The 15,780-nt window shown below is 41.6% G+C and overlaps 1 protein-coding gene across 2 annotated transcripts; it reads left to right on the top strand.

The window, feature by feature from the left end:
* Window positions 1–19: 19 nt before the first annotated feature.
* LOC132706002 (myotubularin-related protein 3) lies at window positions 20–15,676 on the top strand. Of its 2 annotated transcripts, none has more exons than XM_060677029.1 (12): window positions 20–190; window positions 629–917; window positions 2,133–2,331; window positions 3,404–3,579; window positions 3,639–4,082; window positions 4,198–4,401; window positions 8,663–9,259; window positions 11,300–11,866; window positions 12,804–13,035; window positions 13,097–13,207; window positions 14,377–14,585; window positions 14,895–15,676. In XM_060677029.1, the coding sequence occupies exons 2-12, from the start codon at window positions 631–633 to the stop codon at window positions 15,142–15,144; spliced, it is 3,276 nt and encodes a 1,091-aa protein (XP_060533012.1). In that variant the 5' UTR covers window positions 20–190; window positions 629–630; the 3' UTR covers window positions 15,145–15,676. The 2 variants fall into 2 exon arrangements, with proteins under 2 accessions (XP_060533012.1, XP_060533013.1); XM_060677030.1 differs by having other exon boundaries at window positions 626–917.
* Window positions 15,677–15,780: the final 104 nt, after the last annotated feature.

The following is a 15,780-nucleotide window of genomic DNA, read 5'->3' as shown; positions in this document are numbered from 1 at the left end:
CGTGATGCTATGGTACGATCGTCTAGAAAACTGTCACAAGGACCGTGTTCGTGTGCGTTATCCGTTTTTGTCGTATTATTAGCGGCGTATCGTGTTGTTTTGTTTTCATCTCGCGCATCTTATCTGCGAAAAAATGGTGTTATCTCCGTAACGGGCGGTCCGCAGCCAGGTTTCCTGCCGTAAAATCAGAGTGAGTACGAAAGCCCGTGCGACAACTTTCACCCACGGATTTTGACGTTTGTCCCCCTTTTTTTTTCTCTTTTAACTTGCGCCGTCTTCGCGCGCCCCTCGGGCCGACCTGAACCGCGAGTCTTGCTCGTCAGAGCCGTTTCTTAACAACTGTAAACGCGCCCTCTGAAAATGTAAACGTTCGGGTTCCTATTAAATGAGCCTGGGCGGCGGCGGTACACCGTTCACCCTTGTACCGATTTACCGACTCGCGACAGCCGTGCTATATCGAGGACGTTTCTCCGTATTTATCGGTCCGTTGATAACGACCGAAAAATAAAACGCGACGGCGGCGATTTTCGCTTTTCATTTGTTTTCGATTTCGGTGCCAAAAGTGTGCCGCCGCTCGGTTACGAAATTTTGTCGCGTTCCTCGGCGTACATAGCGACGTTTCTAGCAGAAATGGACAAAACGGACCAGCCGAACTCGATATGCCACATCCAGTCGATCCACATGTACCAGCTGCAGGCGTCAGACCACGAGAAACTTGTTCCGTTCGCTCTGCTGACGGGCGAAACGGCACTGTATGCCGGAGTCTCCGTGGACGGTCTTATCGTCGTCACCAACTACAGACTGTACGTGCAGAACGGCGCCAACCAGCACCATATCCCCTTAGGCCTGATCGAGTTCGTTGAGATCAGGGAGCTGTTTTACCTGCACGTGTTTTGCAAGGACGCGCGCACGTACAAGTGAGTCTGTTTTCACGTTTTAATCGCGGGAGGTCTGAAAAATTCGTCAGTATAGTGCTGTCAAGTTGTCAAAATATGACAAGGTTCCAGGAACCGTCCTTGGTCAACATGCAAACGCGCAACACCTCCCGAAACGCTAAAGTGCGAGCAATTGCATTAAGGAAGCGTTATTTCTGGTTGCATGAACTTCATAATATCACATATAGGTGAAAGAGGATAAAAAATAGAAAAGGTAAAAATGATCGAGAAATTCAGATCCAGACGGCGTATAAAATTTTTTTCTTTTTTTTTTTTAATGAAACAGTGAAGAAAATATTTTTGTACCAGTTTTTGATTATTTCATTAAGATTAAGTAATATAAAATTAAATTTTAAGAAGCACTTGAAGAAGCATTACAAGACCTTTTTAAATGTGCCATCATTTTCATAGACGATCATTGTATTCGTGGACAGTGAAGCACAATGTATATCATTAGCACTAAATAAAAAAGTTATTGAATATAACAGTCCAAATTAGACTCTAAAGGTCCTTACAGTTATCGAAAACTATTCCAGTAAGACGCCTCTGTGCTTTTTGTTGGAACAAACTAATGTTCTCTTTTTATTGCCGAATCAATTTCTTCGGCAACGCCTCCGCTTTCGGGAACGAGAAAATTGCGACTTTTGCAAGCGATTATCACAATTATATTAAAAAAAAATATATGATAAACAACGCTTTATAATTATTAAATGCGCATCAACCATATCGTTAATATGGTGGTCCTACTACAGTAAAAATTGATGCGCCCCAGTCGCCATTGATATTTTCATAGAGAAGGGGTTGATTTTCCGCGCATGCCTCGACATTTCACATATTAACCTGCATTTGGCGCCATTTTCTTTCAAAATATTGACAATCTGTCATCGGCCATGTTGCTCGTTGGATGCCGCAAAGCCATTGCCTAAAAGCGAATTAATCTCGCGCATGCGCATGTTGAATGGACCTTCTCAAATATAATTTTCATAGTTGCTTTATAAGTTATTGTATTAGGCAACGACTTTAGTGTCTATATGGCGTCAACCAATAAATTTAGAGTAAAAGTACTCCTCGGTTTCAATTTGACATTAAGCTTCGGCAAAAAAGTTGAGGTTTTTTTGCATTTAAATTCGATGTTTGTAGATTATTTCGTTTGTCGTGTTTGATTCACTGGAATCTTGTGGGGGCGGCTTTTTGCAGGTGCACGTTTGAGAACAACGAGAACGCGCTTGAGTGGTACGACAGGATATCGAAAGTTGCGGAGCCGCCGCGTCAAATCGAGCAGCTGTTCGCGTTTTACTATTGCGTCTGGTCGAAGGAGCGCGGCGGGCAAGAGGTTGCCCTCAAAATCGAAAACCAAAAGGTGTACACTTTCGACAAGCGGATGTTCGAAAGCGAGGTGAGCGGCCGGCGCTTACGTCGAGTTTTCAATAAATATATTTCAAATTATTATAAAGTAATAAAGTATCCACGCTCTACTGCACAGAATTTTGTAACCAAAATACTCTGTTTCCAAGTAGTTTTACTTTTGGTGACCTATTATGGGCATTTTTGAAATTGCCGTCGTTTTATTCAGGTTATCCCAAAGTAATAAATGTGTTAAAGTTGTATTTTCAAAAGGAACCCGAACCGAAGGTTTTTAAGATATGCCGAATTTTGTCAAAATGTTATTTTTTTTAATTTATTTTCATTATTTATTTTTATCCTTGGCATTACTACCGTTATACCGTTTTTTCTTTTTTTTTTAAATGATTTTGAATGTGCCACAATTTGCAGCTATAAAATGGCTGTATTCACGAACCAAGTTTTAGCCACCTTAAGTTCTTATTAGATTAGAATACATTCTTCTGCTCCCTCTATAACATGGGATGGGAAGTTTTTTATAATTATGATATGAAAAAACACTTCACTGCAAAAAGAACTACTTAAATGTTCGACAAACTGAAACCAAGTTGCATTTTGACAAAATTGAAATTATTTAAGAAACAGCATTAATAAAATATAACTTTCATACATTTCGCAATTTTGGTTAGTTTAGTTTTTGAAAATAATTTTAGAAACCATAATGTGCACGGTGTATTTTGACCACAATATGGTCCGTCGTATGTGGTGAATAAAATAAATGAATTATTTAATTTTTAATTATTTATGACAGGTTATAATGAAATGTATTAATTGATTATAATTAGTAAAGATAAGTATCAGCATAATGCAGAAACGACAATGTGGGTCAAATACTGACAATGCATATTGATTTTTTTATAATAATGTATTATTATATAATACAATTATATAAGTATTTAATAACAAGTTAATTTTTATTATGTTCTATCTTTTCTCATTTATTTGGCATACCTTCTTAAATTGGCGGAATTTTCTTTAACTAAGCGAACCTTTTGCGAGCTCGCGAGCGCGTTTTTCTTTTCTGTTTATATCGAGATCGAGGGAAAAAAAATACGTGTCTCTCGCAGATGGCCCGGCTGCAGTTCAGCGGCGACTCGTGGCGCATCTCGAAAGCAAACGAGACATACAAGCTGTGCCCGACGTACCCGCCATATTTGCTCGTGCCGTCGTGCATCAACGACGAGGTGCTCGAGAGCGTCTCCAAGTTTAGGAGCTCGCGGCGCGTGCCGGCCGCCGTGTGGAGGTTAGTTTCCCCCCTCTATCCCGCGACTTTTCTAATCGCGTCCGTGTGTGACGATTCAGGCACGCGCGAAACGGCGCCGTCATCGTCCGCTGCAGCCAACCGGAGGTCGGGTGGCTTGGGTGGCGTTCCAAGGACGACGAGGACCTCATCAAGGCGGTGTCGGACGCGTGCAATTTCGATCGGACGCTAAGGGGCGGCAACGCGGGCAGCAGCGACGCCGACTCTTTGCTCTCCCATTCGCCGGGCTCGTTCCACTCGGATGAGTCTCTCCAGATCGCGGGCGACGCTGTAGGCGGACCTCACGACAAGAAGAAAGTGCTCATCATGGACGCGAGGTCGTACACGACGGCAGTCGCGAACAGGGCCCGCGGCGGCGGCTGCGAGTGTCCAGAGTACTACCCGAACTGCGAGATCCAATTCATGAACCTCGCCAATATACATTCCATCCGGAAGAGCTTCCACGCGCTCAGGCAGCTCTGCATGACGTCGGCCGACCAACCCAAGTGAGCGTTCCGCCCCCCGTGATGAACGAACGTTCTTCTCGGAACTGTTCTCATAAGAAAGCAATTCTCTACGAAATTCTTCCTTCGATCTTTAACCCTTCATTTCCGTTTCCAGCTGGTTTAGCCTGTTGGAAGGCACACGGTGGCTGCTGCACATGTCGGGTCTGATTAAGGCGGCGGTGACGCTCGCCGGCGCAGTCGAGAGGGACGCGAGGCCGGTAGTTGTGCACTGCTCAGACGGGTGGGACCGTACCCCGCAGATCGTGGCCCTCGCGGAGCTCCTCCTCGACCCGTATTACCGAACGGTGGACGGTTTCAGGTTGGAAATTTTTCTGAATTGGTTGAAAAAAATTCGGATGTAGTTGAAAAATACGAACACCTGAACCTCTGAATCTAACATCCGGTTTATCTCTATGAGCGGTTCACTTACTGATGCGTTTGAGACGTGATTAGTTATGGAGGCGTTTGTATACAGTCGGTGGTTCCTAAACTGTTAGATAAGTTATTTTGTGAGAGACTTTCGTGGCGTTGCAGGGGAATTCTGATTGATCAACAGCCTTCATTTGTACAGGGTAAATGTACCAGAGCAAATTTACTCACCGACCCACAATTTTTATTGAACGCCTTTGAGGGTCTTGATCAGGCGTTTGGAAGTATGGATTGATATTTTTTCGGGAGTCCCCCAAGGTTCTCACACCGGACCCGTCCTTTTTAACTTGTTTATAAATGATACTGTTAGTGTAGTTTCGAAATCGCAGTGTCTTTTGTTTTGCCGTTGATTTGAAGTTATTCAGGAGGGTTGGATCGCGCGAGGACGCCCTGCTGCTTCATAGGGACATGGACAGTGAACATAAATAAGAACTAAAAGTTCAGATTTTCGCGAAATTTCGTGAAAATCTGAACTTTTAGTTCTTATTTATTTTGGAAAATGGATTTTCATCAAGTAAGAGCCACCTCAGTTCAAACATGGACAGTGTTTGCATGTGGTCTCGGATTTTGTTCGATGTAAAAAAAAAAATGCTGTAGTCGTTCGTTGAGTTGGGTTTACAGCCAATATAGCGTTGATGGAGTCGAGATCGAGGTCATCACTAGTATTAACGACTTGGTGTGTTTCCTAAGTCTTGTGACACATTTTGCAGAAGTGGTACCCAGGTATATACGAGTCGCGCTAGACTCGAGTATGCACCTGTGGTATGGTCTCCATATTATGCCTGCTGTACAGATAACATTGAAACCGTTCAGAAAGTATTTTTAAGATCTTTGGCTTCAAAAATAAATAAATAGAAGTTAAGGAAACATTGCAAAAAGTTTCACCCAGGTGAACAGTTTTTTATTGAAATTTAACTTAACAGCTTAAATGTGGCCTTTGTCAATATAAATTAAGTACTATACAAAGCACCTCTTTTTTTCTGCTTTTCCTAAATACAGTTTAACAAAATGCATTGTAGGAATCGGGCTTGAAAATGAAAAGTACAGTAAGGATCTGTCAATAACGGTTTAACCCACCTTTTCAATTCGCCCTGTCTATTTTTGTAGTATTAACCAACAATGTATCTTAACAAACGCCCGCTCTGAACTCTATTTTCTTATAGTAGAATAAATTTTAAAAATTGCTACATTTTTAGGTAGATTTTTTAAAGCAAATGTATACGACTGGCGCTGTATAGGGCCGCTGCTGACGGTGAACATACCGGTATGTTCCCGACAATAAAGCATTTGTGACTCCGTTAATGGTTTTTGCGATTTCTGGTCTCTGGAAAATTGCGCCAGAGCAGAGCAGTATCTTTAATGTAATCCATTTTATTAAATGTTATTAAATTGAAAGCAATACATATGAAATTAGGAGCTAATTGTTGAAAGTATATTGTTGGAGTTTTACAAAGGAACATATTTAGATCACCAGCATTTTTTCTTCAATATTCCTATTTGTTTAAAGCAACATAAACCATTGGATTGTAAAATAGTCATTTCCTATATCTATGTGTTTACTTATTCCGGCTGCGGAACTGGGAATTCCTCTCATAGCACGAGTTTCGCTTCAATAATACCGATAACAGATTAAGAACTATAAACTGTAACTATAAGAAGAACTCAACTATATTCACTCCAGCAAAGCAATAGTGAAATATACAATTCATCATAGTATTTAAAAGACAAAAAACGTCAATAGAAGAAGAAGAAGTCATTGAATAATTTCATCAACTGATATGAATTTTGGTCAAAAAATTGATTCTTGGAGTTACGCCCTTACGGTCCTCGAAGGAACATGAAAGCTCGGCTGGCTCAGCAACTCGGGGCAATCCACTAACGAATTGTAAAGTTTATATAAAAACTGAAGTGAAAGGTTCAATAGCGAGGGAACCTTAAACGTTATAGTCTAAGAGCCAGTGGGCGACTACCTGCATGTATTTGACCAGACCTGGGCTTTACCGAGTATACATGATGTGGGGACCCGCTAAGCCCAAAGCGGTGGGCCCAGGTGCTGCGCAGGTGAGACAGGTATTGAAATATATTGTTATTATTATCGAAAAATAATAATGGCAGACCATTCGCATGCGGTTAACATTATGGCAGTTTTGGAAATGCTCAAAAAATTAAAATTTTTGAACGTATTTGACCAGATGTGCCGTTGAGATATATTATTCGTTATGGTCTTAAAAGCGTACATTAGTAACATTAATCAGTAGATAACAAAATCCTTACTACTACCCGGACATACACTGCATATAGCTATCTTTTTTCTTTCTCCTATGTATTACTATTCTACTCATTCCAGCTTATAGTATTTTATTTTATAGCTACTACCACTTAAATAATTTAGGGTTTATACCTGTTATAATCCCAACTTAACGGTTTTTGTCAGACGTTTTCAGTATGTTTGTGAATCTTTAGTGAATTTAATAAAATACACAGTGGTGCTTTATGTTATTTTTCTTTAATTAAATTATTATTCGTTAAATATCTCTGCCATTATGTCGAGTGAAAAAGAACTAGTGAAGTATGGTTTTTGTACCACAGCAGAGGCTGTTGACCAATTTGGAGGTTATAAAAACATATAAATTATAATACATTGAAATAATTCTACCAGACCAGACGGCTTTAAAAAAATGCAACCGATCTCAACAAAGAAGCTGTATTACAACCCGCTACGTCGTCGTCTGCAACTGAGCAACCATCAACATTAGTTGATAGCTCAATAACTGATGATACAATAGTACTTGATAATCTTGTAAAAGACGTAAACGTTTCTGAGACAGATGCAGTCGTAGAAAAAGATATTGGCGCTGAATTAGATCAGTGGTTGGAGAAAGGACCCTCTGTAGTACCGTGAGCACTTACAAAGCTTCGGATGTGAATAAAAATTTGTAGTAAAAAGATACACAATTTTGACGCAACCTCGATACTACTATGCAAGAATGAACTCTACCAACAACTTCTGAGAGCCCATTACATTTCAACTATTTGGAAAAACGCTTACAAAAAGCAACCTTCAACCTTGGGCCCATTGGAGTATGCTTGGCTTGAGCAGGACAACACATTTGTCTTTAAATGGTTCGTTGGAGATATCAACTTCCATCTTTTATTAGCGACACTTAATTACTAATGTCCCTGGTAAGTTGATAAAAATTAATTCTTGATCAAATATGTTCGGATCAATTTACTAATTATTTATACTTTACAATTTACGATTTATTTTTACATAGTCCGATTCAATGGACTATGAAGAAGAGTTGACCTACGACCAACATGACTACGACACCTTTCAAATTTTGTCTTAAATAAATTAAAAAAAAAATTGAAATACGGAATTGAATTGTTTTTTGTTACTTGCATTATACCCCAAGATTTCAGATTATTTCGTAATATATCTACTTCATTTATCATCACTCTTATAAAGTTTAGTATATAAAGTACAGAAAAGGTATTAATTTCTATACATATAGTGATCAAAATTAATTTTAAATGAGTTAAATTTATGTAAAACAGCGATCGTAACACATATTCATCTTATCGGGTAATAGTAAAGATTTTGTTATCTAGTGAGGAGTGTCCTCAATAAAAACGTCTGCCGTTATTAATGTACGCTTTTAAGGCCATAACGAATAATATATCACAATGGCAGATCTGGTCAAATACTTTCAAAATTTTATTTTTTTGTGCATTTCCTAAACTGTCTGCCATAATGTTAACCGCGTTCTAATGGTGTGCCATTATTATTTTTCGACAATAATAACAATATATTTTAAGATTTCAAAACGGCAGCCGTGGTCAAATATATTTAAAATTCGCCAAAAATCAATTCCTGTCTCACCTGCGCAGTACCTGGGTCCACCGCTTTGGGCTTAGTGGGTCCCCACCTCATGTATACTCGGTAAAGCCCAGGTCTGGTCAAATACATGCAGGTAGCCGCCCACTGGCTCTTAGACTATTAGTAATAAATCACATGAAAGTGAAGAAATGTCAGAAACTTTCTCTGTAGGTTTTCAATTTGAGTGATGTATTGCCGTCGAATCGAGCGCACCTAGCTATAGTATAATAGTTTTAGCGTGGATATTGTTAGTTTGAGTGGAATATTGCAGGGTTCTGATCGAGCGAGAGTGGCTCGCGTTCGGCCACAAGTTCGCCGATCGTTGCGGCCACTCGGGCGGCAGCGACGACCAAAACGAACGTTGCCCGGTATTCCTCCAGTGGCTCGACTGCGTCCATCAGCTCGTCAACCAGTTCCCCGTTTCGTTCGAGTTTTCGCAAAACTACCTGATCAAGCTCGCGCAGCACACCTATTCCAATCTGTACGGCACGTTCCTGTGCAATTCGCAGAAGCAACGCGCGAAAATTGTGGCCGGCAAAACGTTCACCGTGTGGGAGTTTTTGAACGGAGCGCGGTTCCGGAACCACCTGTACGGCGCGCCCACCACGCCGTCGGGCCGCGTCCTCTGGCCCAGGACGAACGTGCGCGACCTGCGCCTCTGGTCCGAGGTCTACCTCGGCTCCATGGAGGCGGCGAACGAGGGGGGCGACGCGTGTCCGGGCCCGCCGCCCCAACACCAGCCCAACATGGGCAAGACGCGATCTTACGGCGATCTGATGAACGCGGACGCGTGCCGCGCCTTCGGCGGCGGAGGGAGCGCGACGGGAGGCAGGCGCAGTAGCGACCCTAGCGTCAACAGAGAACCGCCGTGAGTTTTTTTTTTTGCCTGTTGGTCCGGGTTGCGACTGTCATTATCATATAGCAGACGCTAATAGTACAGGAACTCGCGAGGCAACTATGTAACAAAATTTTGAGAAGGTCTGTTCAATATTGAAACTTCGTTTTTAACCAATAGCAGCTCTGATTTTTGTATTTTTTGACGTTCGACCCATAAGGCCTTGCGGCTTCCGACAACCAACACGGGCGCTGGCAGGTCGTCAATGTTTGGATGGCGCGTTTTCCCGAAAAGTGACGATAAACGAAAACCTTCCCACATTTAGTTTTACAACGTTTTGTAATTTTCAAGGGGTACTTCTTGTAATTTGTTCTAGTAAAACTCGCAGCTTGATGGTTTTCCTTATATTTCCTGTAATTCTTTTACACTAAAACATATTACCCAAAAGTCTTCCCTAGCTACTTAAGTGCACTTTGCAATTTGTAAAATCACTCAGGTTTACCCGTATTTAGACACATTCTTTTCCTTACAGTTTTTTCTACAAACACAACAAGTTGTTCACAAAAACACGAAAAAGGTACGGATTGAATCATAACCACCGAAAATGTAAACAACAACGGCACAGACTGTTAGTATTCTCTAGCAATAGCAATTGCTAGCGCGACGTTGCCAATTATATTCGGATTTCAGAGACTGACTTTGAAATGACCGATGAAAATTAGTCAATAATATAAGTATATATCCACTGGCGGGAAAAACATGTAGGTCACTCAGGAAATTACAAATATTTGCAAATATAGCTACTAGAGATATAGAGGGCATCCCTATGTCGATAGTACAGAAACTTATGGAACAACTATGATTTTTTTTTGAGAATTTAACATTTAAGAAGTTTTAAAATCTCGTTTTCAACCAATGATCTTGCAGCATTCAATAACCAACATGCTCGCTGACAGATCTCCTCAATAAGTTTGAGTGCGACATTTCTGAAGCTTCGTCAGAATTTTAAATATTCTATATAAAATATACCAACAATTTTCGTACGCTCCGTTATTCGAAGGAATTGATATATACCATTCAAATAAAATTACCAAACAAAACAAAAATAAACTGCTTCATAAAGTCCAAAAACCAATAATACATATTTGATTTTTTTTCTTTCTTGTCATAATTGCATTTATTGTTTTTTAAGAAAAATTAAATTAGATAGTTTAGATACTATTAAATATTTCTGAAAATGAAACAAAAGACAAATTTTATGATCCAGAAATATACAGGCTATTTCATTAAAAAAAAAACAAGTTTTTTTGATCATTCAGAAATTTTTAATGTGTAAAATTACAACATTACTGCATTCTATCGTTAGTTTACGAAAAAGCAGCACATTGTCACGGCAATTGCAACTATAAACTATAAAAATAAAGGAGATACCATTAAAAACTACCCAAAATGGGACATCCTGTACTTCTCCACCGTTTTATCGCTGTTTAGAAAAAATGGTTTAATGGTGGCTGCATAAAATTAAAAGATAATCATTTTAATTTCATTTCAGTTATGCAGAGTGTATAATTAAAATATTATATTTCGTGACTATCACAATTTCAAATATTATAAGCCACAAGTTATTGGAATTAAAAAAATTCTCGTAGAGTAGAATGAGTTTCCTAATAAAAAATTTTTAAAATATATTTTATAGTAAATTTTTATTTCGGCAAAAAACTTATTAGAAACCTTTAGGCCAAAGCGGTAATGTTGGTCATCAACGTGTTATATATCTGGCATAGCTGTAGGTTCTATCGAGATATCTATTTTTTTCCAAACAACAGATTCACAAGGTTCCAAGCTGCCGTGTAATGGTGTCTATATCCCAATGCTGCTAAAATTCTTATAACGCTTCTTTGTAGCTCAAATATCCTGCTCAACTAGGGTTGTCCTCTCTTTTCCTGGATTAAATCATTTTTTAGTAATTCTGTTTTTATCATTTCCAAAATATAATGACTGCAAAACACTGCTTTCTTCTTAATAATTATAAAAATATATGAATATAGTTTTTTATTTAAAATGACTGCGCAGGAACGTACCGCCGCAGGACCTGGTCCTTAACCACAACCACGACGCGGGACCGGACTTTTTGCCCAGCGACCTCGATGACAACCCCACGGAATGTACCCAGGACTGCATGTTCAACGGCGTCGCAGCGCGCCATCACCAGCAGAGCCTGACCGATGACCAGATCGATTGCCTCGACTTCGGCGGGTTAACCACGCCTCCGCCCCCGGCGGTCATCCGGATGTCCGAGATCACAGATCACATCGCGGCTATGACGGAACGCCTCACAGAATGTCCGATTTTTCCGGACGTAGTCGGGGGCGGCAGCGAAGCGGACGACGCCGATGATGACACGTCGGACGCGACAACAACGCGCAGCGAGCGCGGTTCGAAGAGCGATCGCGACGTCGAGCTCGACGAGTTTTTCGAGAACAACAACAACTCGTCATCGTCGTCGTCGGATGTAGGCGTTGAGGAGGCGGCGGCCGCGTCAGCCTCTTGCAACGGCGAGCTCGTGAGGCGGGCGCTGGATCTGGAGCGATCGGTCGAGACCAGCACCGAGACGTTGGTGTCTGAGCATGTGGCGTGCGGGTGAGTCGTCAAGTAGTTCAAAGGTACCGTCGGCTATTTGGGGTTCTAAGGGGCCAATACGGGAAAACGGGCGGCTGTATTCCGATGTAACAAATGGCGATTAGTTCAAATGTACCGGTACCCAATACTGCGGATTAGTTCAAACATGCTGTCGGATATTTCGCGTTTGCGAAAATCGGAAAACGAGATAAATGACCATGTAGTTGAAATGTACACGTGCAATTGTACGTTGCCGTTATTTCCTTTTGCGCAATTTCGGTAGGGAAGTCATTTGAATTTAAATTTTAAGAAGACAATTTTAAGTTTTTAACTTTTGTAGTTGGTAGTAGTTGTAAAGCAATTCTGCAAAATACAGATCTTTATATTGATAAAATAAACGTGTAACTAGAGACAGCGATGGTCTAGTAATACCGAAACATAAGGCGATATTTTTTTCACGGACGGGAATCTCGGGAGAGAGAACTTAACTAAATTAAAAAAAAAAACAAATCGTTCTATACTTGCAGAACATGGTTTTAGTTTTTAATAGTCAGTTTTAAAGTGTTTTAGGTTTATAATTTTTAGATTTAATGCATAAAATTTAAAATTGTTTAACCTTTGTAAACCAATGAATCTAGTTGCTGTTCTGGTTGTCTGCACTTGCGTGGGGCTGGGCACATCGTGTTTTTCTGTGTGACGTTGCTTTTTTTGCAGAGACTTGTTTCTCTGTAAATTTTTTTGGCACTAAAATACTCACTTACTTACTAATTTACTGAGTAATAACCCACGGGACTCGGAAGTGTTTACTTAATTATAATAACGGCGAGGAATCAGGTAGTTCGAACGCAAATCTGCGATTCGAAGGTTAAACGACAGTAACCCTGTTCAAACGCACCGTTTTCCGTTCTAGTTGTTGTCGTTTAAAAAATATTTTTTCGAAAATGTCGTCCTTATACAGGTCGTCACCGAAAGAGTACAATGGCTTCGAGAAAATCCAGAGTCCACGGCCGCGGACCGTAGACGAACCAATGGGAGGCGCCTGCGACGTGTGCGCGCGGAGCGCAAAAAGCCCCACCGGAACGCTCGCGCACGCACGGCGGTTCAGCAGCTGCGCACTCGGCGAGGACGGCCTGATGCCGCTGCGGTCGCCCGTACAGGAGCGGCTGGACCAGATCCTCGAGGAGCAACGGGTGAGTGTTTTTCGGGAAATAGCGTCCGCCGTGTTGTCACGTGAGACTCTCTCTTTTGCAGCGGAAGGTGGAGCTTTTGGAAAAGGAGCTGCACGCGTCGCGCCAGATCCTCATCAGGCAGGCATGTCACAAGTGTCACCGGAGCGGCGACGGCGAGAAGCACGACGACTCGGTGAGTCATTATGCCAAAATAAAAATGTTGCGAGAAAATCGTTAAAAAATATACTTAGGTTTGTAGGTGTAACACGTTTGGCGAATAAATATCTCTTAAAAAAAATCGTTCTGGTCAATTAAAATAAAACAGTGTTAATAGTCCGGTCTAAATAGACATATCCATTAATATATTTTATCAGAAATGAGATTTGGAGGCGACCCGGAGTACACCACTGGAAATACAGTCCCAACAGTCTGCACTATTCCCATATGTGCTACAAAAGTCATTCAGCTCATGTATTCTACGTTATATGCACGTACATCCATAGTGTGATATTTAATATAAATAAATAAATGAAAGCACACAGGAATCGCAAAGGGTCTCACAATATAATTTATGAAGAACTATAATTAATGAATCGTGGGATGATTGTCGAGAGATCCGGTACAGAATTGGAAAGGCTAAAAGTGCTTTCTTGGCTATGGGTCAAGTATTCAAAAACCACACCCTGTCACTGGAAGTAAAGAATAAGCTCCTAAAGTGTTACAGGTACTCGGTTATTCAGTAGGGTGGGGAGACCGAAGGTTACTAATGAAAAAGTGTTACGGGGAATGGAAATAGTCAACATCTCAAAACTTCAATATCTGGGTCACATCATGGGGAACAAAGGAAAATATGAATTACTCCAATGTATCCTTCAGGAAAAAATTTCAGGAAGAGGACGCAAGAGACTCTCTTGGCTGGTCAATCTTCGTGCATAGTCTGGCAAGTCTGCCTCACAACTGTTGATGATCGCCAACATTCATAGCGGACAGGCCAAGAAATAAACGTAGAATTAATAAAGGCTTTTGGCATTCTATTTCTACTGGTGCATCCCAGGTTTCGCTCTGTCACTCCAAAAAAAAAAAAAATCCACGTCTTTCGTTTTCTCTTGTGATCCAAACAAGTTTATTTGTTTAGTGGAGTGAATCGGAGGGGGCGTCGTCACGCGAAGGGGGCTCCATTAGTCCCATCCTCGTTTGCCCCCGGTGACTAGTAGTCCCGCGACCCCGTTTAAAAAGAGTAGGTTTTTTCTTTTGTTTTTGCGACATATTTTTGGTTTCGTCCCTCTCCCCCGCCAACTAATATCAACGTCGTTTTTTTTTTTATTATTTTTTTGTAAAAGAGACGACGTCGCTTGTCCGTAGGGTTCGGTGGTCGAGTCGCTGGGGAGCACAGGCGAGGGGCAAGCGTCCGCCGCCGGCGAATCGCTACGATCCGATCTGTCGTGGGTGGCGGTCGAGGAGGGGGCGGTCGCCGAGTGCCAGGGCACCCTTTGGGTACCTGACCACGCGGTGAGCCGCTGCACCGACTGCGGCACCGAGTTTTGGCTGGGCCGCAGGCGCCACCATTGCAGGTGAGACGGCTTGCTTGGCATTTGCAACACATGATTTTTAATTTAATGATTTTAACGGTACCCGGTAATGATTTTATATCGTTCAGTTTTGGTTATTGAATTATTGTCCACGTTGGCGTTCAGGTGACATTGAAGGACATACGGGCAAATATCTAAATATTGAAGAGATTTGAAGAGTTTTTCAATCCATTAACCTTTTAAACAGAGTAAAAGGTTTGTGTGGTTGTAAATTAAAAGCTGGCTTTTCGGGTGTGCGCCCGAGGGGGCAGATGGCAATTTTTGAAATTATAGGCGCGCCTGACGTTGCAGGAAGTGCGGGCGTATTTTCTGCGCAGACTGTTCAGAGAACTCGACGCCGCTACCGTCAGAGCAGCTCTACAATCCGGTGCGCGTGTGCACCAGCTGCTACACGGAGCTGCGGGAGACGGGAGGCGGCGCCGCCGCCGCCGCAACTTCAAGGGCGACGACCGGCACCGACGTACCCGCGCGGTGTAAGCACGGCGGCGCGCAGGGGACCGCCCCCGGGCCCCACGCCCGGATTGCGGCATCAAGCAACTAGACGGGAGAGTGACCACCCTCAACAAGTTTTTGGATAAAATTTTGCGTGTGAAAAAGGGGCGGAGGCGTGTTTTTGAACGAGGCGGTAGATTCAAAGACCCTCTCTACTGTATTAAATCGATTAAGTCCCAGGATGAATGAGAAAAAAAAAACGGCTCCTCCCCCATTCCCACATGTCGTACTTTTTTTTCACCGTGGAGAAGCAAGCAAAAAAAAATTATACGGATCGTTTCTATGTTAACTTTTGAATAGTGCATTTAAATTTTAGGGTACCGTACGTAGGCGAGTGAGTATATGAGGTACATTGTATACACACACCAGATGTACTTTGCTATTTTAATTGCAAATAAAAAAAAAGTATTTAATTAATAAAACGGAACGCGGTGCTTTATTGCCGGCGACGCACGTTCACATAAAAAGTTTTCCAAAATACGCCGCGGGAGAGAGACGTAACAGACAAGCGCGGCGGTAGTTAAAATGAAGAAACATGTGAACGAAATTACGCGCAGGAATATGTTGATGACGTGTGAAAGTTGCTTTAGGACCCACAAACCCACAAGGTTGGTGCTGTATTTTGACTAAGTTTTTACATTACAAAAAATTTTGAATAGCTCAAATAATTTTAATTAATTTTATT

Source organism: Cylas formicarius, unplaced genomic scaffold (assembly GCF_029955315.1).
Source record: "Cylas formicarius isolate icCylForm1 unplaced genomic scaffold, icCylForm1.1 PGA_scaffold_8__14_contigs__length_24414737, whole genome shotgun sequence".
NCBI lineage: Eukaryota > Metazoa > Arthropoda > Insecta > Coleoptera > Brentidae > Cylas > Cylas formicarius.
This window is presented reverse-complemented; position numbering and strand designations above follow the sequence as displayed.